The sequence below is a fragment of the Nannobrachium achirus genome, assembly GCF_963921795.1.
Source record: "Nannobrachium achirus genome assembly, chromosome: 12".
Classification (NCBI taxonomy): Eukaryota; Metazoa; Chordata; class Actinopteri; order Myctophiformes; family Myctophidae; genus Nannobrachium; species Nannobrachium achirus.
The window spans coordinates 27,672,907-27,696,863 of record NC_137832.1 but is presented as its reverse complement, the minus strand read 5'-3'; the positions used below and the strand labels follow the sequence as shown (position 1 = coordinate 27,696,863).

Here is a 23,957-nt window from a genome sequence, read left to right as displayed (position 1 = left end):
TGGTAGATCTCTGATGATGGAGCATGGCCTAGCTATTTCACAAGTATAGTATTTTGTAATAAAAATGAGCGAGCGATAAAGCTGTCAAATAATTGTAGTGGAGTGAAAAGTACAAAGTACATTTAGCCTCTGAAATGTAGTAAAGTAGAACTATATAAAGCATCAACTAATGGAAAAGTAAAAGAACCTCAAAATGATACTTAACAGTGTAGCCTAGCCTACTTGAGAAAATGTATTTAATGACTTTGCACCACTGCCTATGAGTGATGATCAAGTGCTGTGTTTCTCTGTGACAGGTGCCAACATGGACTTTGAAGATGAGCTGTTGGTATTTCAAACCAGCTGGCGGGGAGATGAAGAGGAGGAAGCAGTGGAGCACGAAGAAGAGGCAGTTGTTCCACCAACAGCAGGAGGGAGCTGCCTCTCTGGACATAGTGGAGTGTGTGGACTATGGAGGGCAGTGGGCTATGTATGCACACAGCCCTGGACCAGTGGGCTCGTTCTAGGGGTGGGAATCTTGCTTCCCTGCGCCCTGTCTGCCTACATGTTCCTCTACTGCCCCCCACTGGACATAGACCTCTCTTACAGTGCCTTTGAGGTCCACAGTCACTTCTCCGCAGAGCGGTTCGATGCCCTCACGGTCGCTGTCAAGACTCAGCTGGGGTCATGGGACAGACGAAGGCGCGACTTGGATGAGGGCGAATCCACAGCCCTGCTGGATCTTCTGCTGGAAAAGCTGGGCAGGCAGGGAGATCATGCAGCATTAAACAATTATTCTACCTCCTTTCCAAATAACCCATTACAATTACAAACAGAGGCTCGACACAAGAGAGCAGCTGAGAGTGCAGATGAGAGGACAAAGGGTTGTTTGGGCAGTGAGCGGGAGACGGAGACTCACAAGAGCGTGACAGCCAGTAAAGCAAAGCCAGCAGAGAGACCGTGGGGTAGAAATAGTACTCTGCCTCTCACCAGGAAGCGCAGACTCACACCGAATTACTCGTACGTGCAGAGCCAGGCTCTGTGGCGGATCGAGCTGGTGTTCGTCGCTCAAGGGGAGGGCGACCGCAACATCTTCACACCTGAGCGTCTACAGACCATCCATAATGTGGAGCACCTGCTCATGCAGCATCCCCAGTTCCATCAGTTCTGCTGGAAGCCCCTGGAGGTGTTGAGGGACCTCCCCCTGGGACCCTCCTACTGTTCCCCACCGAGCTCTCTCCTGTCCTACCTCTTCCCCAGTGAACGAGGAGGGAAAATCTACTACGATGGCATGGGCCCTGACCTGGCTGACATCCATGGTGGGATTAAAAGTCACGTTCTTAAGTCTTTTAAAGCATGTGTTCATGGTGTCGCACCAAATTCTGGCCTGGGCCCTGGGTACAAGGATTCACTGCGGGCCCCCCACGAATGTTCTTCATAGGGGGAGGGGGTTTAACCCATTTAGACTGGGAATGCATTATTAGTAGACCTACGCATTATTTTGTGCTTTAAAGGGATATTCCACTTACAAAAACAAATTTGGTCACTTTATCATCTAATCAGGCTTTTTTTTAACACCCTGAACAGTTTTTAATTTACTTCATTCAATATTTAAATATTTGATGTAAATGTTATCTGTCCCCCCTGGCTCAGGGCCTCTCCACATACACACCCTTTGTAACTTCAAACTCCATTTTAACCATGATAGAGACACCCATTACTTTTTCTGTTTACTCATACTACCCTCCTAATGCGTGAGCAGGCCGTGTTTTTTCCATAACCTTTTTCATGTAGTTTTAATTGTTTACATGGGGTGTGTGTGTGTGTGTGTGTGTGTGTGTGTGTGTGTGTGTGTGTGTGTGTGCAAGTATGTGTGGGGTTGCGGGGGGGGGGGGGGGGGGGGGGGAAGAGTGGTATTTTCAACTTCGTGATAGGGTTGGTGATGTTTTACCTTGTCTTTGGTTTATCCCGCAGGGTCTCTGAGCCTGGCCATCACACACCCACAGTTCTACTGGTACGTGGATGAGAGTCTGTCCCCCGAGCATCTCTCCTCCTCTCTTCTGCGAAGTGAAATCCACTTTGGAGCTCCGCTCCCATCTTACTACTCTGTCCAGGACAGAGCGGAAGAGCAGAGGAGCCGCTTCAAAAGCTTTGTGGTGCAATATGCTAAAATCCTGGCCAAGCAGTCCACCAGGTAGGCACAGTGTGAGGATATTCACTAATTCTTCACTGATAAGAACATGCTCTGTAAAGCGTTTTGAGCTGCATTTCATGTCATGAAAGGTGCTATACAAATAAAGTTTTATTATTATTATCATTCACAATGTATCACAAAGTGCCGTGTTTATGAATATAGTAGTCATTACTATATTCAGTCACGTAGGCCTAATTATACCATACTTCACTATGGTACAGTAACATAGCCCAATATTTATAGGGCCCGAGCACTGCACAGTATATACCATTGTAATAGCAAAGATTATTATTCTTCCCGATAATGAATGGTGTTTTTGAAAATGTCAGTATCCTTGTCCTTAATTGGTGTAATTTAGCCCCGCCCCCTCTTCTGATTGGTCGATAGCTGATAGATCCTATTTTCTCCAATAACTCTTCAAATGTTTGTCGTTCAGACTTGTGGGCGGTGTCATTTGACTTGGTTCAGAGTCATTGTCCTTCATTGGTGTAGCTTAGCCCCGCCCCTCTTCTGATTGGTTGATATTTGATAGTTCCTTTTATTTGCTATATCTTTTCAGCGGTTTGTCGCTCAGACTTGTGGGTGGTGTCATCATCCTCGTCCTTCATTGGTTTAAATTAGCCATGCCCCCTCTTCTGATTGGTCAATATTTGATAGTTCTGATTCTTTTTTTCCAAAATTTTTATCCCACGATTTTGTAACCCATTTTTCACCCAGTGCCAATTGCCTAAGCTGTAATCCTGGGCTCTGCTCTCCCTCTGCCAACTTGGGGAGGGCCCCAAACTGAGCTCATGCTTCCTTCAGTGCATGAGGAGTGAGCACGCTGTTTCTTATCACCTGACAGGGGAGAGCTTCTTGGACGTAGTGTGTGGCTGTGGAAGGAACACGTTATTCCAACCAGTTCCTTTCCCCTCCATCAGGCGCCCCGGCTGGCCAGGCTGAGGCATTATAGAGACCAGGATTACTGCATGTTTTTGTGAGGGTATCAACCCTAGGAGACACGGGGAGAACATGCAAACTCCACACAGAAAGGCCCTTTCACCAACCCCACCTATAGGGATAGTTCAGATTTTTTGCCATATTAGATGTAATATCTCAAAACCACCCTGAATGCAGACCTTACAATTCCAAGGTCATGATATACGGTACATGCATATGCATGCAGTGCATATTTTATATCAAAACACTGATTCTCAACCTGTGGCCCGGAGCCCATGGTGGGCCGTGAGGATATTGCAAGTGGGCCCCCCAACTACTTTGCAAAACACTTAAGATTTTAATGATAAATAAATGCAAAAATGATTGTGTATATTTTCTCTTCAGCCAGGTGAAGGTGCTGTATGGGGGAACAGAGCTGTTCGATGACGAAGTGAGACATACCTTCTACAATGACATGATGCTGGCCATCATCAGTGGAGCCTGCATCACCGTGCTGGTCTTTGTCCTCACCTCCTTCTCTGGTGCAGCATGACCTTATATAATTAATATGTACCCTTTTATATGTATTATTACAACATATCTCTGTGGTAAGCTCCATGTCTAGAACAGTGGTTCCCAAAACTTTTAGCTCAAAACCCAAACGAGAAATGTCCATGCCATCATTATACCCTGTCTAGAGGTCATGATTAATTGTCATACAAATAATTGTGATTAACAATTTAATTGTGTTTTTTGGCATTGAACACTGGAACATGCATTGTAAACAAACATTGCACAGGGCAGATATGACAAATAACTTAAATATTCAAAGCAATGACTGACATATTTAATCATTTTATACTTTCACAACACAATGAGCTGGTAGATGATCATTTGTGTTTGTTTGAAAATTAATTATTATGATGATTATGCAAAAATAATTGCAAGGATCTCAAATAATTGTGATTAGGTGATTATTATGTAATAATTGTGACAGGCCTAACCCCATCTTGTTGCCAGACCCATGAAATGGGTAGGCCTACATAAGCAAATGTCGGTCTGTCCCTTTTCTATATAAAGGGTATATATGATGATGACATGATGATGACATGCCTACAAAAGGCATGATGTCATAAATGATGATGACAGACAGGGGGTCTGGCACAACCAGGTTGACCTGGTCTAGTTTAAATAGGTCGACCTCCTGAACTATCTGCTGTCAGTCTTTCAGTTTCAAATTTGGCAGGTCAAATGCTGATATACTGTACTTACTGCCTGTCTTTTTTCTGTTTGGGTGTCTCTCGCAGTCTTTCTGACATTCTTTGGACTGGCTAGCATTGGACTGAGCTGCCTCATGGCTCTTTTCTTGTACCATGTTGTCTTCGGGGTGAGGTATCTCGGCATTCTTAATGGAGTGGCTGCCTTTGTTATCATCGGAATTGGTGAGGAGACATAAATACATAATGCTTGTGTTGTTACAGTATGTGTACACAGAACCCAACCTTGTGTATAGGGTTACCAACTACCTGAAATTCATAATGGACACCCGGCCCGGCAGTTTTTTTTTTTTGTCTTTCTTTTCATTCTCTGCTTGAACGTTTTTCTTTGAAATCTTTTGTATTTTTGGAGATATTTAATACTTTAACCCTAACCCTAACCTTTCAAGGCTAGAATAAATAAAAGAACACTTCAGGAACACTAAGAGAGCAATCCATGAGTTTCTGACAGGTAGTAGAAGAGCTCTTGAGTCTTGACTAATGATCAAAAGGTCATGGGATCAAATCTGCATCTGAGCAATTGACAGTGATGGCTCATTTCAAATTTTCTCTCCTTTAAATGACCATTGTCATTGACAATGCATTGGGCGCTTAAAGTTAAATATTTCAAAAACAAATTATTTCAAAGGTGAGGTGAGGTGCACAAATCTGCCATTGAGCACCATGTACATTTTCAGAATTTTTAAAGGAGTAGATCTCTAAAACTATGAAACGTTTCAAATATTCATTTTCAGGCAAATGGTACAGTAAGCTGAACATGATAAAGTTTGAACAGTGTTTCTAGGTGTAACAATGTATCAAGTTATAAAAACAAACAAAATCTTTTTTTTTTATTGGATCCGAGCAGCACACACGCTGTCCTTCTTCCGCTAGTGTCCTGTTTCTTTACAATAATGTCATTCTCTATGGGGAGAAAAATGTATAATAACAATATTTTGGATAAAAACTCACATTCAATTATTTGTCTCTCGCAAACCATAGGGGCTAGAGTTTCAAGACTTGGAGAGGAGGTTCATAATGATTTCAAGGATTAAATAAAAAATAATTGTGTCATTTGGCCGCATGGTGGCGCCATAACACCCCACTTTACGTTTTGGCCTGTAACTCTTGAACCGTAGGTCGGAAAATTAAAAATATTTTTTCCCTGCATTCCTTGGGCCATGACGCATCTCCCCATATAGGCCACGCCCATTTGCGCCATGATAGATTTTCCGCCATCTTGAATTTTCTCCAAAACACACTTTTTGCTCCTTTTCCTACATATTTTCTTCAAATGTCACAAAAATCGGTACACATGATCCACAGTTCCACACACACACACACACACACACACACACACACACACACACACACACACACACACACACACACACAGCTCCACTTCACACGGGTGTGATTTTTTTTGTATTGTCCCTGTCAAATAAACATTATGTGTGAATGCATTCGGCCAAATAACCTTTTCAGGCCGCGACCTCCAAAATAATCATATTTGAACTGGGAGTGGGGACCCCCTCACCCTGACGAGCACTAAGAGTTGAGGCATTACATATTGTATAACACGGTTTTATTGTGAAAATAGCCGATCTACGAGGCGTTGTGAGCATGTAGATCGGCTATTTTCACAATTTCTGCCTCTAATATTTGGCTAATGTTCAATTTGTCATTTTAGAGGTATTATAAAGTCCTTAAATTGTCACTTTGGAAATGTGCAGATACCCTCTTTACACTTTAACTTTATGTTAGTTCGTTTACTGTTAAGTGAGAAAAAAATGTTTCACATTAAGTTAATCATCTGGGGACCCCCCAAAATAATTTGGGGATCCCTGGGTGGGGGGTCCCGACCCACATGTTGAGAACCACTGATTTAGACTACAATATCACAATGGAGGTCTGGCTGTGACTCTTATCATTCTCTTACCTATTGCCAGGTGTGGATGATGTATTCGTCTTCATCAGTACCTTCAGACAGGCCTCTCATCTGCATAAGCCAGAGGAGCGTATGGTGTACACAATCAAAACAGCTGGCCGAGCAACGTTCCTTACCTCCTTCACCACAGCGGCCGCCTATGCTGCTAATACCTTCTCTCAGGTAATCACAACAGCGAAACCCAAGATCTAATAGGATTTGAGAATATAGTGTGTGACTTATTCTCCTAATGAGAGACTCTCAGAAGTGTCAATTTAACGTGATAAGCACAAAATGAGTCGCCTAACGTCCTCTGCTCTTCTTTTTAACTGCCAATTAGATCCCAGCCGTGCATGACTTTGGTCTATTCATGGCCCTCATTGTCAGCTGCTGCTGGCTTTCAGTGTCCATCCTAATGCCTGCAGCCCTGTGCATCTGGATCCAGTGTGTTCAAGTCCAAGAACACGCCTGGTTGAAATGGTACGGCAAGGTTTCCTTTCTTCTCGCTTGAGTGGCAGTTTGTACATGCTGAGTGCCACCGTGAGTGAGATGTGATTTCTGTAGCTATAGCATCTGTCTCTCTCTCTCACCGACCTTCCTCCCCCTGTTAAAGGTGGAAGTCATTTGTGGGCCTGTCAGCGAGCCACAGTCCTTTGTCGGATGATGATGATGATGTAGCACTCTTGTCAGTGGAGATGGAGCCAGGTGAGATTGTTATCTCCCGGGTATTGAATGAATGATGGGCAGGGGTGTCGCACCAAATTCTAGGCCCTGGGTACAAGGATTCACTGCGGGCCCCCCATGAATGTTCTTCATATGGGTTAGGGGGTTTAACCTATTTAGACTGGGAGCGCATTATTACGCATTATTTTGTGCTTTAACTATTGAAAAATAGCACTTATACAAGCTCACAGCGCGGCACCGAGTGCCGCGTTGCGAGCTTGTAGATCTGCTATTTTTTTTTAATCGTGAACATTTGTGCAAGTCTTTGAAAAACCTACGTTTCTATGTCAGTGGTGCTCAAGGTTTTTCATGTGAAGGACCCCCAAAATGACATGTATTTGGCCACGGACCCCCATCTCAAAATATTTAGTTCCAGGGACCCCCCAGAAGCAAAATTTAAGTTACAAATGTTCGATTAAAAATACATATATTCAAAGATTTGCACAAATGTTCATGATTTTTCAAAAATAGCAGATCAACAAGCTCGCAACGCGGCACTCGGTGCCGCGCTGTGAGCTTGTATATCTGCTATTTTTCAATAGCTAAAGTATAAAATAATTAAGGCCCCTCCACCTCGGGCCCTAGTAACTCAGTCCCAATTTTCCCCCCCTTGTGACGCCCCTGATCTCCCTGGTATTGAATGAATGATGGGTGAAGAATGAATGATGGGTGAAGAATGATATTGGCTTGTAAAACCGCTGGTGTCCAAGGCACCACTGAGCACAGCTATTTGCCTCTCCCAGGGTCCTGTGACGCAGACGGAGATGCAGCCATCCTGTCCCTGTCTGTGGAGACACCTCTCTCTACCTCAGGGAAGCACAACGTGGGTGTGGTGAGCACAAATCTCCAGTGGGCCCTGAAGCACTTGGTGGCAGAGCCAGTTGTACAGAGGCGAAAGGCTATTCTAGGTGAGAGTGACCAGTGGCCACACCCACTGCAAGAGTTCACTGAGATTGTTCGTGGCGGGTTATGGGTGAAATAGCCTTTCTCTCCCTCTTCCTCTCACTCCCACTCTTCCTCTCCGCCCTCTTTCAATCTCACCCTCTCACTCTCTTCCTCGCCCTCTCCATATTCTTCTCTCAGAAATGGGCGTGTCCAGTTTGCATTCCACTGAGACAAGAGGGCAAGAGAGATTTGCTTGCTTTCGTCATCTTCACGGGACAACTTTATTTCCAAAGTTATTTCCCAAAATGGCGGCAGTTGATCTTTGTTACTATGTATTTTCAAACTAATATGACTCAAATATATGTTAAAATCGAACCTCTGTTCGAAGTGGAGCTGTGTGTGTGTGTGTGTGTGTGTGTGTGTGTGTGTGTGTGTGTGTGTGTGTGTGTATTGCAGTTGAAAACAGCGCCCCTCCCTTAACATGTGTGGTCATAAAAGGTACTTCACCACATTCTTGAGGCTACATACGGACCCACATAGACGGGGCTACATACGGACCCACATAGACGGATACACACACGGCCACGTATAGGGAGCTCCACACAGCTCCAAAAATACTTAGGGGGACCTTTGGAGACATTAGTCAACAGTTTGACAAGGTAAATTGTATGGTGCCTGCACTTTAAATTAGATCCTATTTTCTGGTTACTATTTCCTTGCTTGTATCAAAATACCTTGTAACATACAAGGAAGTAGGAAAGAAGAGTAGGAAATAGGATATAATTTAAGGACTTGAGACGCAACATGCACATTACAACACACACTCTCGACACTGTCGACAGCTGCTTTTTGTAATGTGGAGCACTTTTTTGTTTGCCAATTTAACTGAACACTGTTTGATATAATTCAATGGTGGAAATCTTTTGCCATGTTAAATTTGTCAGTTGATTTAATGAATCTTAATTTAATGTAAAGTTACTTGCTTGTTCAAGTACATAGATGAGCTACAACTATTAATCACACGCTACGCTATCTCTTTCAGAGTCTTAAGTGTGACTGCGCACATTCAAATGAGACCAAGCAGTGTTAAGTCAGAGAGAAAAATGGAGAAAGGTATTAGAGCAGGGATCTTCAACCGGGGGTCCGCGACCCCTATGGCGGTCCACGGGGATACTGCAAGGGGTCCCCAAAATTGTTGGGGAAAGAAATATATATATATATATATATATATATATATATATATATATATATATATATATATATATATACTGTGTATATATGTGTGTGTGTGTGTGTATATATATATATATATATATATATATATATATACTGTGTGTGTGTATATATATATATATATATATATATATATATATATATATATAAATATACTGTGTGTGTGTATATATATATATATATATATATATATATTGTTTTTTTAATTAAAAATATGATTCTGTCTCTTTTGAATAGCTTGTATACATGATTTGTGTGCAATTGACAGATTGTTAGTGATAGATTGATAGATTGACATTGGTTCTCAGTTAATATGTTTATAAATGGCAGTGGTACGGCCACTTTAGAGATGAAACCACAAGCCAGTTGGCTACGTTTAAATATGTATTAGTTGTCCCAGACAAAAGGCCAAATCTTAATGTTATTCCCTGATACCAATGATTTGCAACATCATGAAACCATTATGGCAGTTGCAAAGAGTTGCTTTGGTGCGGTTGACTTGTTGCAAGGAGTTGCATGGCGAATCATTAGTGTAAAATTCAATAAAACACAGGAAAATTTATATATGTTAATATTAAGTTCTTGGGGGAGGACCCTCAGACCCCGTTTAGGGAATCTCCCCCCTACCCCCTTAAAAAAATAGAAATAGAAATCTTATTGGTTTTGACATTCCAATGTTGCCAACCCTGCATATGGTCTAGTGGACTGATGATTGGTCTCTCAGTTCAGAGCAGCCATGTTCAAATCCCAGTTCTCCCATAGGTCACTGTTCTTTTACTTGGACCTTTTCAAGGTTCAAATACAAAAGAATTACTCAAGAGCACTCAAAAGTTAGTGAGAGATGTAGTAGTGGTCTGAAGATCAGACTCTCATTGCTGATGTTCCATGTACAAATCTCAGCCCTCCTACATTGCTGTTTTACTTTGACATTTTCATGGGTAAAGTACAAAGTAATTACTCAAAAGCACCAGATGTTTTTAGATTGGAGATGGTGTAGTGGTCTAAAGATCAGACTTCAAGTGCAGAGGTTCTGTGTTCAAAACCCAGTCACCCTACTAATTGCTGCTCTATTACTTGGATCTTTTCAAGGTTAAAATACAGATAACTACTCAAAAGCACCCAAGCACATTATAGTGAGAGATGGCCTAATGGTCTAGCGCTCAGACTCTCAGTCAAGAGGTTCCATGTTCAAGTCCCGCTCATCCTACAGTCCATCGCTGGAGTGCATTGACCTTTTTAAAGCTAAAATTGTCTCAATTTTCTCAAATTCTTCCAGTGGTCTCAAGGCATGTGGATGAGATCTTTTTCAGTAAAATATTAGTTGGACAGAGTTCTTTCAGATATAACCCCCCACCTTTAGCTCTCAGGAAACAGGGGGAGGGACACCCCTCCACAATGGTCCTCCGTGTACCTTGGGCATGGGACTTGAACCTGTCTGAAACCTGCCTGTAACAGGGACAACCGATCAAGCGACCATACCATTGAGCCAAGGCACCTTTGGGCCCTCAACAGGTATCTCCTGGTGCTTTTGAGTTGTTCTCTTCTATTGTAGCCTTGAAAAGGGCAAAGCACTACAGGAATGGATTTGAACATGTGACCTCTGCATTCGGAGTCTGACGTTTAAACCACTAGACCATCATCCAGTGCTTTTGAATACTTTTTTTGTATTTTAACCTCGACAAGTAACAACAATGATCTGTACGAGAACTCAGATTTGAAAATGAGACCTCTGAACTGAGGGTCTGATCTTTAGACCACTAGACGCATTTTCCAGTGCTTTTGACTAACTCTTTTATATTTGAACCTAGAAAGAAATGTTAAAGTAAAACAGCAACATAGGAGGAGTGAGATTTGAACACGGAAGCTCTGCACCGAGAGTCCAACCTTTAGACCACTACACCATCTCTCACCATAGATAGCTCCTGGTGCTTGTGACTAATTCTTTTGTATTTTAGCCTTGAAAAGGGTCCAAGTAATACAGCAACATAAAAGGACTGAGATTTGAACCTGGAACCTCAGCACTGAGAGGCTGATCTTTAGACAGCTAGGGTAGACCATCTCTCATCAGCATACCTGCCAACCCTCCTGTTATTTGACCATGTCTCCTGTTCCAGAATCTCAGCCCTCCTACATTGCTGTTTTACTTTGACACTTTCATGGGTAAAGTACAAAGTAATTACTCAAAAGCACCAGATGTTGTTAGATTGGAGATGGTGTAGTGGTCTAAAGATCAGACTTCAGGTGCGGAGGTTCTGTGTTCAAAACCCAGTCACCCCACTAATTGCTGCTCTATTACTTGGATCTTTTCAAGGTTAAAATACAGATAAGTACTCAAAAGCACCCAAGCACATTACAGTGAGAGATGGCCTAATGGTCTAGCGCTCAGATTCTCAGTCAAGAGGTTCCATGTTCAAGTCCCGCTCATCCTACAGTCCATTGCCGGAGTGCATTGACCTTTTTAAAGCTAAAATCGTCTCAATTTTCTCAAAGACTTCCGGTGGTCTGAAGGTATGTCAGTGGAATGTTTTTTCAGTAAAATATTAGTTGGACAGAGTTCTTTCAGATATAACCCCCCACCTTTAGCGCTCAGGAAACAGGGGGAGGGACACCCCTCCACGATGGTCCTCCGTGTACCTTGGGCATGGGACTTGAACCTGTCTGAAACCTGCCTGTAACAGGGACAACCGATCAAGCGACCATACCATTGAGCCAAGGCACCTTTGGGCCCTCAACAGGCATCTCCTGGTGCTTTTGAGTTGTTCTCTTCTATTTTAGCCTTGAAAAGGGCAAAGCACTACAGGAATGGATTTGAACATGTGACCTCTGCCTTCGGAGTCTGACGTTTAAACCACTACACCATCTCCCACAGCAGGCTTTATCTGGTGCTTTTGAATACTTTTTTGTATTTTAACCTTGAAAAGTAACAACAATGATCTGTACGAGAACTCAGATTTGAAGATGAGACCTCTGAACTGAGGGTCTGATCTTTAGACCACTAGACGCATTTTTCAGTGCTTTTGACTAACTCTTTTATATTTTAACCTTGAAAGAAATGTTAAAGTAAAACAGCAACATAGGAGGAGTGAGATTTGAACACAGAAGCTCCGCACTGAGAGTCTAACCTTTAGACCACTACACCATCTCTCACCATAGTTAGCTCCTGGTGCTTTTAAGTACTTATCTGTATTTTAACCTTGAAAAGATCCAAGTAATAGAGCAGCAATTAGTAGGGTGACTGGGTTTTGAACACAGAACCTCTGCACCTTAAGTCTGATCTTTAGACCACTACACCATCTCCAATCTTAAAAGCATCTGGTGCTTTTGAGTAATTATTTTGTACTTTACCCATGAAAATGTCAAAGTAAAACAGCAATGTAGGAGGGCTGAGATTTGTACATGGAACATCAGCAATGAGGGTCTGATCTTCAGACCACTACTCCATCTCTCACTAACTTTTGATTGCTCTTGAGTCATTCTTTTGTATTTGAACCTTGAAAAGGTCCAAGTAAAAGAACAGTGAGCTATGGGAGAACTGGGATTTGAACATGGCTGCTCTGAACTGAGAGACCAATCATCAGTCCACTAGACCATATGCAGGGTTGGCAACATTGGAATGTCAGAACCAATAACATTTCTATTTAAAAAAATTTAAGGGGGTAGGGGGGAGATTCCCTAAATGGGGTCTGAGGGTCCTCCCCCAAGAACTTAATATTAACATATATTTTCCCTGTGTTTTATTGAATTTTACACTAATTATTCGCCATGCAACTCCTTGCAACAAAACTGTTCTAAGGTCAATCGCACCAAAGCAACTCTTTGCAACTGCCATGATGGTTTCATGATGTTGCAAATCATTGGTGTCAGGGAATAACATTAAGAATTGGCCTGTTGTCTGGTACAACTAATACATATTTAAACGTAGCCTACTGGCTTGTGGTTTCATCTCTAAAGTGAGTCCCATCAAGGCGAAACACCCGGAGAAAAGTGAGTCCCATCAAGGTGAAAACTGGCGAAACACCTGGAGGGAAAAAAAACTCATGCAAATGAGGTCCAAGTCGGACCGCCTTTAATTCTCAGGAAACAGGGGGAGGGACACCCCTCCCAATGGTCCTCCATGTACCTTGACAGTATGGGACTTGAACCTGCGATCTGTCTGTTTCCATCTAAATGGGCGAGTATACAGGGAATTTGCAATGGTCTTTTACTCTTCAAGCATTATTTTGTATGATTGCCGTCAGTTTGTAAAGTTACGTTGAAATACTCCAGCATTGAATAATAGGAGTGTAGCTTACACAAATGAATGTTAATGTGTTCTTTCTTCAATCTGTAATCTGATCTACAAGTTCAAAATTGTACCCATAATTTTCCAATGCTAGTAACCTGATAAAAGTATCAAACTCGCAAAATTCACCATGCAGCAACATCTCCTGGATTCTGACAGTCCAATTTTGGCAGCCCTGCATATACAGTACAATATATGTTGTAACCCCACCCCCACCCTACGAGGTAGGGGGTCCCTGCTCCATCTCCCCATCAATGTGTGGGTCCCTGGCCTGAAAACGTTGAAGACCCTGCCTCTTGGCAAAGATTTGCCAAGTTAGTAACTTTCTAGTTATTGTTTCTTCCAGTTGTTTAAAAAAGATATGCCATTTCCAAGCAACTTCGTTTACTCTTTCCCTCCTGAGGTGAGCAAGCAGGTACAATTAATTATTCATACACCCTATTCAAAAGTGATTGTAATTGTCTGTACATACTGGCGGCTCCTTGTGTGTCCCTCAGCTGTTCTGTCACTGTCACAGATTCAAGATTCAATCATTCATAACCATTTCAATGAATCATTGATTGGGATTTGTATTGTTGTGTGTTCGGGTAAAATAATACACAAACAAACATTTGCATAAACATAAAAATTTAGTCTGGCGCATTCAAATTACAAACAAAAAAACACTAGGCGTTAAGTTCATGGCCTAAACTGAGAGATACGGTGTAACTTCCTCTTCCTTGTCGTCATTGTTTACCATTCTCTTTCTCCTCGTCCTCAGGTGTGTACCTCTTCGTTCTGCTTTTATCTGCTGGTTGCTGCTGTCTCCTGAGGCCTGCCACTCATGCTCCTCTATTGTTCCGTCCTGACACTAACCTCCAGACTCTACTGGCGCTGAGAAGCAATCTCAGTGGTCAGGGCATTGCTTGCCCCATGTGCTCTGGTGAGACCCTCTGTACGTCAGAGACAAAGGGACCTATTCTCTTGTCCAGCACTCGGATCTCTAAAACAGTGGTTCTCAACCTTTTCAGGCCACGACACCCAAAATAATCATATTTTAACTGGGGACCCCCACCCTGACAAGCTCTAAGAGTTAAGAGGCATTACATTTTGTGAAAATAGCAGATCTATTTTCACAATTTCTGCCTCTAATTTTTGACAATATGGCCAATGTTTAATTTGTCATTTTAGAGGTATTAAAAAGTCCTTAAATTGTCACTTTAGAAAAGTGCAGATCACCCTCTATACTAAAACTGTATGTTGGTCTGTTTACTGGTCTACAAAACAATGTTTCACATTAAGCTTATAATCATCTGGGGACCCCCCCCCCAAAATAATGTTGAGAACCACAGGTTGAGAACCACTGCTCTAAAACACTGGTTAACAAACACTGGTTGGGACCCATTTGGACATAATTTTTATGGGTCCCCTTAATTTTTTGTTCCCTACATTTTGTTTGTTTGTTGTTTTGATTTTCACAAATTAAAGAAAGGCAATGGTTTCTCTCTTTTTTTCATTAATAAATAATAGACAAATCAAAAAATGTGAAAACAAATGTTTAAGAAGTAGTGAAAATAGCCGATATACAAGCTTGCTTCGCGGCTCGAAGCGACACGTTGTGTGCTTGTAGATCTGCTTTTTTCACTAGTTTGGGTCTCGGGCAAATGTCTAATCTCTCTTTTGGGTCTCGACCTGAAAGGTTGGGAACCATTGCTAAAATGTGCATTGTGTCATGCAGGAGTGTTTATGGAGAAGCCCCATTCTTTGTCCAGTCCTGGACACACGACCACATCGACGTTCAAGTTTTCCACCCACCCTGGGAATACACATAGCCCTGCAAATTCCACTTTGTTTCAGAAGGATCCAATGAAGCCAAGCCCTAGCTCCAACACTACAGGTAAAGGATCCTTTGGTTATTTTTGAGAATACTTGGAAAAACATGGCATGGAATATTGCCCAACACTTTTGCACTTGTCTTACGGTAGGCCCGTTGATGACAGTATTCATCTCGAAGTTGGAGTTAGGAGTTTCTACCCCCATTTACCGCTACTCCCTTAACGCCAGCGTTCCCTCACCATGGAAGCTGTTAAGCCTAGAACACGGAGAAGTATCAACATTTCAGGTCAGGAAAGAAAACAAACAAATTAGACAGGACTCACTACTCATAGATGTGCTGTGTCAATAAATGAGCTCTAATAACTTCATGACTAATCTTGTTTTTCCCACTAGGCTTATAATCAACCTCACAGCAACTATAGCACCCGAATGACGGTGTGTGTGTCCCATGTTTATCGGCCAAACCCCAGCTGGATGATCTCGTCTCATGCGTGTGATCCCCACCACGGGTGGACGTACGATTTCTCTTTCTACGCGGCATCCTCTCAGCAACAGAACAGCAGGTGAGACTGAATGAGAGCTGAGGGAAGCAAAGCATGCATAAATCAGTTTAGTCGTTGGATTTGTTTTTCACAGGCAAGATGTGAATCAAATTTCACCTCTCCAGGAGGCTATACTTTGCCCAGCAACGGCTGCGACCTCATCCCAGCAGGGTGTGCGCCAATCCGCCTGGCTGTGGAATCAGCTTTGGGCCTAACGGACCCACTAAGGGTATCTTTTATGTCCCCGTCCCCAGTGGTAAGTGAGGAAGGAGTGTGTTGTGTCAGAAAGCAGCATTAATATTTAGGCCTAGAATTATTGAATGCTTTAGCTTTTGAAAAATAGCAGATATACAAGCTCACAGCGCGCTGCGAGCTTGTAGATCTCTAAAGAACTATATATATATAATATATATATATATATATATATATATATTTTTTTTTTTTTTTTTTTTTTTTTTTTGGGCAAGTCTTTGAATATATCTTTTTGAAAGATTTGTAACTCAAATATTTGCTTCTGGGGGGTCCCTGATACAATATTTTGAGATGGGGGGGTCCCTGGAACAACATATTTTGAGATGGGGGTCCGTGGCCAAATACATTTAGTTTTGTTGGTCCTTGGCATGAAACATTTTGAGAACCACTGACAGAAACAAAAACTAAACAAAAACACTTAGAAGGATTTAGAAGACACTTATAGAATCGGGTCAAAATATTCAAAGATTTGCAAAAATTTTCAAGATTAAAAAAAAATAGCAGACCTACAAGCTTGCAGCGCGGCACTCGGTGCCGCGCTGTGAGCTTGTATATCTGCTATTTTTCAATATTTAAAGCATAATATATTGCGTAATAATGTGCTCAGGCCTAAATGGGTTAACACAAAGTTACTGAAGAGCTTGCCTGCTCAGCTTTGGTGAATGCTGATGAGAGTTTTTTTGTTTTTCTCCTCTATTTTCAAAGATCCTACATTGGCTGCAAAAATGACACATTCATCCAAAACATTTGGCTTCAATCCGTGTTTCAGTGGTGTGTGTGGCCCGCCAGCAGTGCGTCCTCTTGTGGACACCGGCGCTATGGTCTTTGTAGTGTTTGGAATCCTGGGCGTCAACCGAACCCAACGCATGGACAACCATGTCATTGGCGATATGGTGAGGCGAACCCGTTTCTGTGCAGTGTTGTTTTTGACAGCAAATTATGATTTAGTTTTAGTCATAAGTCTTTTGAATAAAATGTCATTTAGTTTTAGTCATAATTTAGTCACCTGAAAAGTTTTAGTTTTAGTCTAATTTTAGTCGACTAAATATAAGATTTTATGGCGACTAAATCTACAGTTGATTTAGTCAACTGAAATGTATTTTAGCAGGCCTTGATGGCATTGCAATGACTGATTTTACACTTGGTTGCGTGCTGAAAATAGCAGATCTACAAGCTCACAACGCGTCGCAGCACGACACGTTGTGAGCTTGTAGATCTGCTATTTTCAATGTGCAACACCTGAGAGCAACCAAACATAAAATGACTCTCTTCTCCCCAATGTTTTAGTCTAGTTTTTATCTTGCTGACGAAATTGTCAATATATTTAGTCTTAGTTTTAGTCATCACAGCTTAGTTTTTATTTAGTTTTCGTCAGTAAAAAAAACGCAGTCGACAAACATTTTCCGTCATAGTTTTAGTCGACTAAATCAACACTGTTTCTGTGTGACACCAAAATCAATACAGCACAACCTTAATGTTCTTCTTCTTGTGGTATTGACATCTGAATCATTCTCTCCAAAGGGCAGTGTTATATTGGATCCAGACTTTGATATTTTCCAAGAGATGGGGCATCTTTGTAAAATCTGTAAAGTCATTAGTGCAAATAAACAACTCGTCAAGCCAGGAGGAGCCCAGTGTTTGCCTTCAGGTAACGTTCACAAGAAACTACATTGACAACCTTGGATGAAATGTGTCTCTAATACAAGGGTCTTCAACTGGGGGTCCGGGACCCCTAGGTGGTCCACAGAGTTACTACAGGGGGTTCTCCAAATCTTTGAGTGATAGAAACTTTTTTTCTCCTTTTTTATATTAACCACTTGAACCCTAGTGTCCATAATATATTCTGAGAACTTTAGCCAGAAATAGCACACAACGCCTCGCGCTGTGAGCTTTGGCTTCGGTAAAGAGGTTTGGGGTTGAGGGCAAAAGAGCAGACTAAGTACTGAGTGAAAGGTCAAGTTTATTAAGTATGGATGGTTTCAGTAGTTAAATATCTGAAGCATACAAATGCACATGAATCCAAAATACACTAATGATTGTGCTGTAAAATAATGAAACTATATGGAATCTATGAAGAGGTTGTGGGGGTCCCTGCTTCATCTCTTTCTCAACTAAGGGATCCTTGGCCTGAAAACGTTGAAGACCCCTGCTCTAATATAACTTATGACAGTCTCCTCCTCTCAATCCCAGGCAACAAGCTGTCCTCCATTCTGCCTCTTCTCCATCCTGAATGTCATTCTCTCCCTGAGCCCAATCTCCTACCTGGACAACTGTCTCATGGAGCCGTGGGAATGCATGGAGGCAAAGTTCGCTGGCTCTCCATGGCCTTTGAGTCTGTGAGTATACTGTTAATGTTGATACTATATACCGGTATCTACTGTTAATGTTGTTACAGTATCTCTCCATAATACATTTGTAGTACTCAGCAGTCAGTAGTACATTTACTTGAGAAATGAGTTATCTTTAAAAATGATATACATTTTTATTGGAGTTAATGTAATATAATATTTATGGATACATTTAAAACTAGAAGCAGTGCTCTTCCGAGCACAGGTCTCCACCAGGTGTCGTATGTTGGTTGTGGGTGTGCATTGGGTGGTATTGAATTATGTGGTTATGAATGAGCGGGGTCAAACGCAATCCAAGGTGAGTGGACAAGTTAGCTTCAGAGACAGTGAAGTGTCAAAAATGTGTTTGTTAAAAAACAGCCTCATGGTGGCGCTATTATAAAGGCTGATGTGAAAAATGCAGGGGAAGGTTTTTCCTTGGCCTCTAGGGAGTGCGCTTACAAAGTTTGAAACTGATCGGTGGAGTTATAGGTAAAACAACAAATCGGCCTGTTATAGCGCCACCATGAGGCTGAAAAAAATGTAAGTGAAATTTCTTCCTCGGCCTAGTGGGAATGTGTGTGTGCGATTTCATGAAAATTGCACTTTGCATTTGTGATTTGAGGCATTTTGTTCAAAACGGCTCAATCCTACAAACTTTGGAAGCCAATCTTAGCCAATCAGGATGGAATATGCAAAATCGGACAGATCGATGTCGATCACATGACTGTCGAGATACTGCCTAACGATTTGTAGGATTTTTGGACAAAATCTGTAAGAGTAGTGTACATAAATGTGTTTTGCAAACATCAGCCTCATGGTGGCGCTATAAAAGGCTGATGTGAAAAAAGCAGGGTTTTTCCTTGGCCTCTAGGGAGTGCACTTACAAAGTTTGAATCTGATCGGTTTAGTTATAGGTAAAACCACAAATCACCCTGTTATAGCGCCACCATGAGGCTGATTTCCAAAATTTTAAGTGGCATTTCTTAATTTTTACTTTTGTCCACGACTGGTGTTCTGTGCCATTTATAACAGTCTCTGCTTCCCCTATGTCACCTTTTCTGATATTCCCCAGACCACATACAAGGGGAAATCCTCCTTTCAGACCTACTCAGACTTCCTCCAATGGGAGACGTTTGTCCGTGAGCAACTCGCTGCCCTGCCGCCGTCCTCTGCCCTGCAACGAGGGTTCCAGACCTGTGAACACTGGAAGCAGATTTTCATGGAAATTATAGGCAAGAGAAAACGTGTCGTGTAAATTCATAATCTCAGATCCACCATCGCCCAGTAGGGCATTCACGAATAGTGATTTTTAGTATTCGAAATATTCAACCTCAAAGTATTCGAATTGTCGAATATTCGACAGGACTGGCCAAATTGTCAAATATTAAGTAAGCAAGAGGCGAACATTGTGAAAATAGCAGATCTACATGCTCACAACGCCTCGCATTGCGAGGCGTTGTGAGCATGTAGATCTGCTATTTTCACAATATTTGTCTGCGGAACAGAGTCACATTAAATGTAATACCTACAAATCCAAGTGCTTGTCACGGTGGGGGTCCCCAGTTTAAATATGTTTATTTTGGTGGTCACGGCCTAAAAAGGTTTGAGAACCCCTGGTATAGAGCATTAAGAAATTCATCCACCAGGGGCATTGACAACTCATTCTTATGACTTCCTATCTAGCCAAGCTTTATAAACTATATATTTTTTAAAGAGAGTAAAAAAAAAGAAGAAGCAGAAAATATTCGACTTCGGTGAACAACATCGAATAGTGACTTTGATATTCGAATATTTGGTGAATGCCCTATCGTCCAGCCCATCCTTCAATTAGTTTCAGGCAACAGAGGCACTGTCATCATGCTTTATGTTTACCATACTGCATATTTCTTATTTGTTCTCTTGAGATGTGTGTTGCAATTTGGTCATTTTTTCATAACTGTCATTGTGTTTTGCGCCTCCAGGCCACCATAGTTTCATGGTGTGCCTGCATGGGCTGTCACAAGGGGGGGGGAGTGGGACTGAGTTACTAGGGCCCATGGTGGAGGGGCCTTAATTATTTTATACTTCTTTAGCTATTGAAAAATAGCAGATATACAAGCTCACAGTGCCACGCTGCGAGCGTGTAGATCTGCTATTTTTGAAAAGTCGTGAAAATGTGTGCAAATCTTTGAATATATGTATTTTTTTAAGCGAACATTTGTAACTCTAATTTTGCTTCTGGGGGTCCCCGGAACTAAATATTTTGAGTTGGGGGTCCGTGGCCAAATACATATCATTTTGGGGGTCCCTCACATGAAGACATTTGAGCACCACTGACATAGAAACATAGATTTTTAAATTTTGAAATATTCAAAGACTTGCATGAATTTTCAAGATTTTTCAAAAATAGCAGATCTACAAGCTGTGAGCTTGTATATCTGCTATTTTTCAATAGTTAAAGCACCCAGGGCCCAGAATTTGGTGCGACACCCCTGTGTGCCTGGAACATAAATTGAAGGTATTTCTCCCCGGTCTCTCTGTAGGAGTGGAAAGTGCCCTCTGGAGTCTGCTGCTGTCTCTGGCCATCTGTGTAGCAGCTGTGTCTGTATTTACTGCACATCCACTTCTGCTACTGTCAATACTGCTTACCATTCTAGGTAAGTCTAGAACTTTATATAACTTAATGAATGCTAAAAATCTTGAGCTATAGTTGATTTATTAAATTACTGGTTCTCAAAGTCGGGTACGGGCGGGGACCACCAGGGGTTCCAAAGGGTCCCTTGTTGACGGTAACTCTGAGGGCTCTATTATGATCCAGGTCTTATGCCTTATGCCTTAACTTCTTTGCCTTTTTTTTTTTTACTATTTTGAAAATCATTTTTAAATACTTCAAATGCTGATCTACATCTGCACGTTGTGAGCTTGCAGATCAGCTATTTGAAATATTAAAAGAAATATGTATATATAGTAAAAAAAGGCAAAGAAGTTAAGGCATAAGACCTGGATCATAATAGAGCCCTGAGAGTTAAATGAACGCTGATAAGTGTGATTGTGGATTAAAAAAACAAAGTTTAATTTGTACTCACCATTTGGATCCCTGGTGGGCCCGGACCAGACGTTGAGAAACAATGGATTAAATTACATCCCAGATGTCCTTATTTCCCTGAATTCAGCTGCATGGGATTGTAATTGTGAGCTGTAAATTCTTCGTAGGAGTGGTTTGTCTGGTGGTGGCAGTCATGTACTTGCTGGGCTGGGAGATGGGAGCGGTGGAAGCCATCTCTCTGTCGATACTCGTGGGCTCTTCGGTCGACTACTGTCTGCACCTTGTGGAGGGATACCTATTGGCCTGGGAAACCGTTCCCTCCACTCCGGGACACACTTTGGTATGTGTCTGCTCTGTTGATCACTGTTATTCAACCGTGAAGAGCAATCTGAACAAACTTCCCTCCGAGGGCTTATATTCAGTTTACATAGAGCCGTGTCAAGCTGATGATGAGTCAGTTGCTGTATTTAATAGGGAATGAATTGCCCCCGGGAGCCATAAACAAATAGGAGTGTCTCCTTCCATTCATCTGCCGGTGCATTGTTTTTCAGGGCCTCGCAGCAAAGAGGCAGAGGCGGACCCTGGAGGCAGTCAACCATGTGGGCGTTGCCATAGTGTCCAGTGCTGTCACCACAGTGATCTCCACGGTTCCTCTCTTCTTCTGTGTCATTGTGCCTTTTGCCAAGTTTGGCCAGATTGTTGCCATTAACACAGCCGTCTCCATCTTGTTCACGCTGACCGTGACCGTGGCCATGTTGGCCAGCGTGGCCCCTGGCAGCTTCACCAGACCCCCCGGGGCTGTGCTTAAGGCCAGCCTGGCTGTGATGTTGACCACGGCACTGGGGGCTGCCCTGTGCTGGGCAGGAGGACAGCTGGGGCCACAAGCCTGGGGTCTAATCACCCTGTAAACAAAGCTGTTGCTCTGCCAATGACAGTCAAGCCACTGCTTTACCTCTCTGCAGCAGAGGTGGACCAAGAGGACAAGCTGCTAAAATGCTGTCTATTCTGTGAGTGTTGGGGTTGGGGGAAGATGACGTCAGATCATTAACATGTTGTACGTTACAACTCAAGGGATGTTACAATATTTATTCTACAATTACAAACTCGTACTGTGATAACATACCGATTACAAAGTGAAAATTTAAGCTAGTATTGATCAGTGGACTCAAAAAGTAAAATCCTGTTATTCAAAATAGTGAGCTACCATGTTTGGGTTGAGGATGAGCTGTTTGACGTCTCTGTTAGATGCTTACTTCAGCCTGGAGGTGGAGATGACACATGTTGTGTTATTGGGAAATGTTTTATGAGTCACTGTTCTTTGACCCGAGTGTTCTGAACACTGGCCGAACCCCTGACGGAATACTGCACGTTGACATTCATAGTGATAAGTGTTTCTGATTCATCTCTGATTCAAATCAGCCAAAAATAATGTTATTATGAGACATCACACAGTTCATTTCTCTCGCCTTACTTATCATTCCTCGCATTGGATGTGATTTGTCAGTATTAAGCCATACGTGTAATATAGGTTATACCAATGTCCTGACATGGTTGTAACAAACTTTTTGTTAAATGTAGTGTGGTGTAAATGTTTAAATATGCTGCTCTCACACATTTTGAAACATATCATCTCTGCTGCCAGTTCTTATTAGGCTATGCCAGTACATTACACAGCGCATCAAGTATCATACTTCTTTCTAGTTGTGTTTTTATGTACTAAGAAGACCTCTTCAAACTGTTTCTTTTGGCGGAGACTTAAGGCACTCTATTCTTGCCAGGAGCAGCAGTTTTAATTTGATGTCAGCTTCTCAGGTGTAGCCTCTACTTTTACTCCACAACCCTTGACAGTACTTACTGTGACACACTTCTGCTCCTTCTCCTCTGGGCTCTCTGACACGCAGGTAAGGTCAAAGCGTTTTGTCAAACTATGTCAAACTATAATGGTTTGAGTTTGAGAGGGGGAGTAAGTCAGTGTTCACTTGAAGCAGTGAATATTGTGTGTGCATTACTTGTAAACGTCGAATAAAGAAGGCACAGAAAGCCTTAGGTCTTTTCTTGTGAAAGCATTGCTGTCCGTCCTCTTTTTCTCTGTATGCATGCACATAACAATAACAGTATAGTGGTACGGGATGAAGCTAGACAGCGACGCATCACTTTCAGCCAATTATTCATCTCCTCCAGGCCGGAGATGTTTTCGTCCCTGTATGTCTGTAACTCAAGGGCAAGATCAATTTAGTTGTTCATGCCACCAGTGGGCCAAACACCCATTGAGAGTATGGCCCCTGTCGGAAATCACATACAAACATACTATTTAGTGTGCCAAATGACTTTTTTGTATGTCCAAAAGCTTGGTTGATACTAAATAGTATGTATGCTGCTGCTGCATACTAAATTCAGGCTAGTTTATAGGCTGCATCAAAAATCCCATAATACTATTTAGTATGACAAATTACTAGTGTGCCAAATGACTTTTTTGTATTTGCCGAAAGCTTAGCAGCTAGTCTAAACAGTATGTGAGATGCATACTTAATTCAGGCTATTTTGTAGTTGAACAGTGGACTTGGTTATGAATAGCACACAATGCAATGAAGCACTG

The 23,957-nt window shown here is 42.1% G+C and overlaps 1 protein-coding gene across 2 annotated transcripts; it reads left to right on the top strand.

The window, feature by feature from the left end:
- Positions 1 to 304: 304 nt before the first annotated feature.
- Positions 305 to 23,383, top strand: disp3 (dispatched RND transporter family member 3; the record flags this gene model as incomplete). 2 transcript variants are annotated; one of them, XM_080738113.1, is made up of 20 exons in its annotated part: positions 305 to 1,298; positions 1,954 to 2,173; positions 3,497 to 3,633; positions 4,399 to 4,533; positions 6,297 to 6,457; positions 6,615 to 6,754; positions 6,888 to 6,979; positions 7,741 to 7,905; positions 14,158 to 14,319; positions 15,115 to 15,273; positions 15,362 to 15,498; positions 15,606 to 15,775; positions 15,880 to 16,010; positions 16,712 to 16,899; positions 17,528 to 17,654; positions 18,197 to 18,342; positions 19,409 to 19,568; positions 20,859 to 20,972; positions 21,529 to 21,701; positions 21,913 to 23,383. In XM_080738113.1, 20 exons carry the CDS (start codon positions 305 to 307, stop codon positions 22,267 to 22,269), a joined length of 4,068 nt encoding a protein of 1,355 aa, XP_080594239.1. In that variant the 3' UTR covers positions 22,270 to 23,383. The 2 variants fall into 2 exon arrangements, 1 of the variants encoding a protein (XP_080594239.1); XR_013962554.1 differs by lacking the exon at positions 21,913 to 23,383 and having other exon boundaries at positions 18,177 to 18,342; positions 21,529 to 21,549.
- Positions 23,384 to 23,957: the final 574 nt, after the last annotated feature.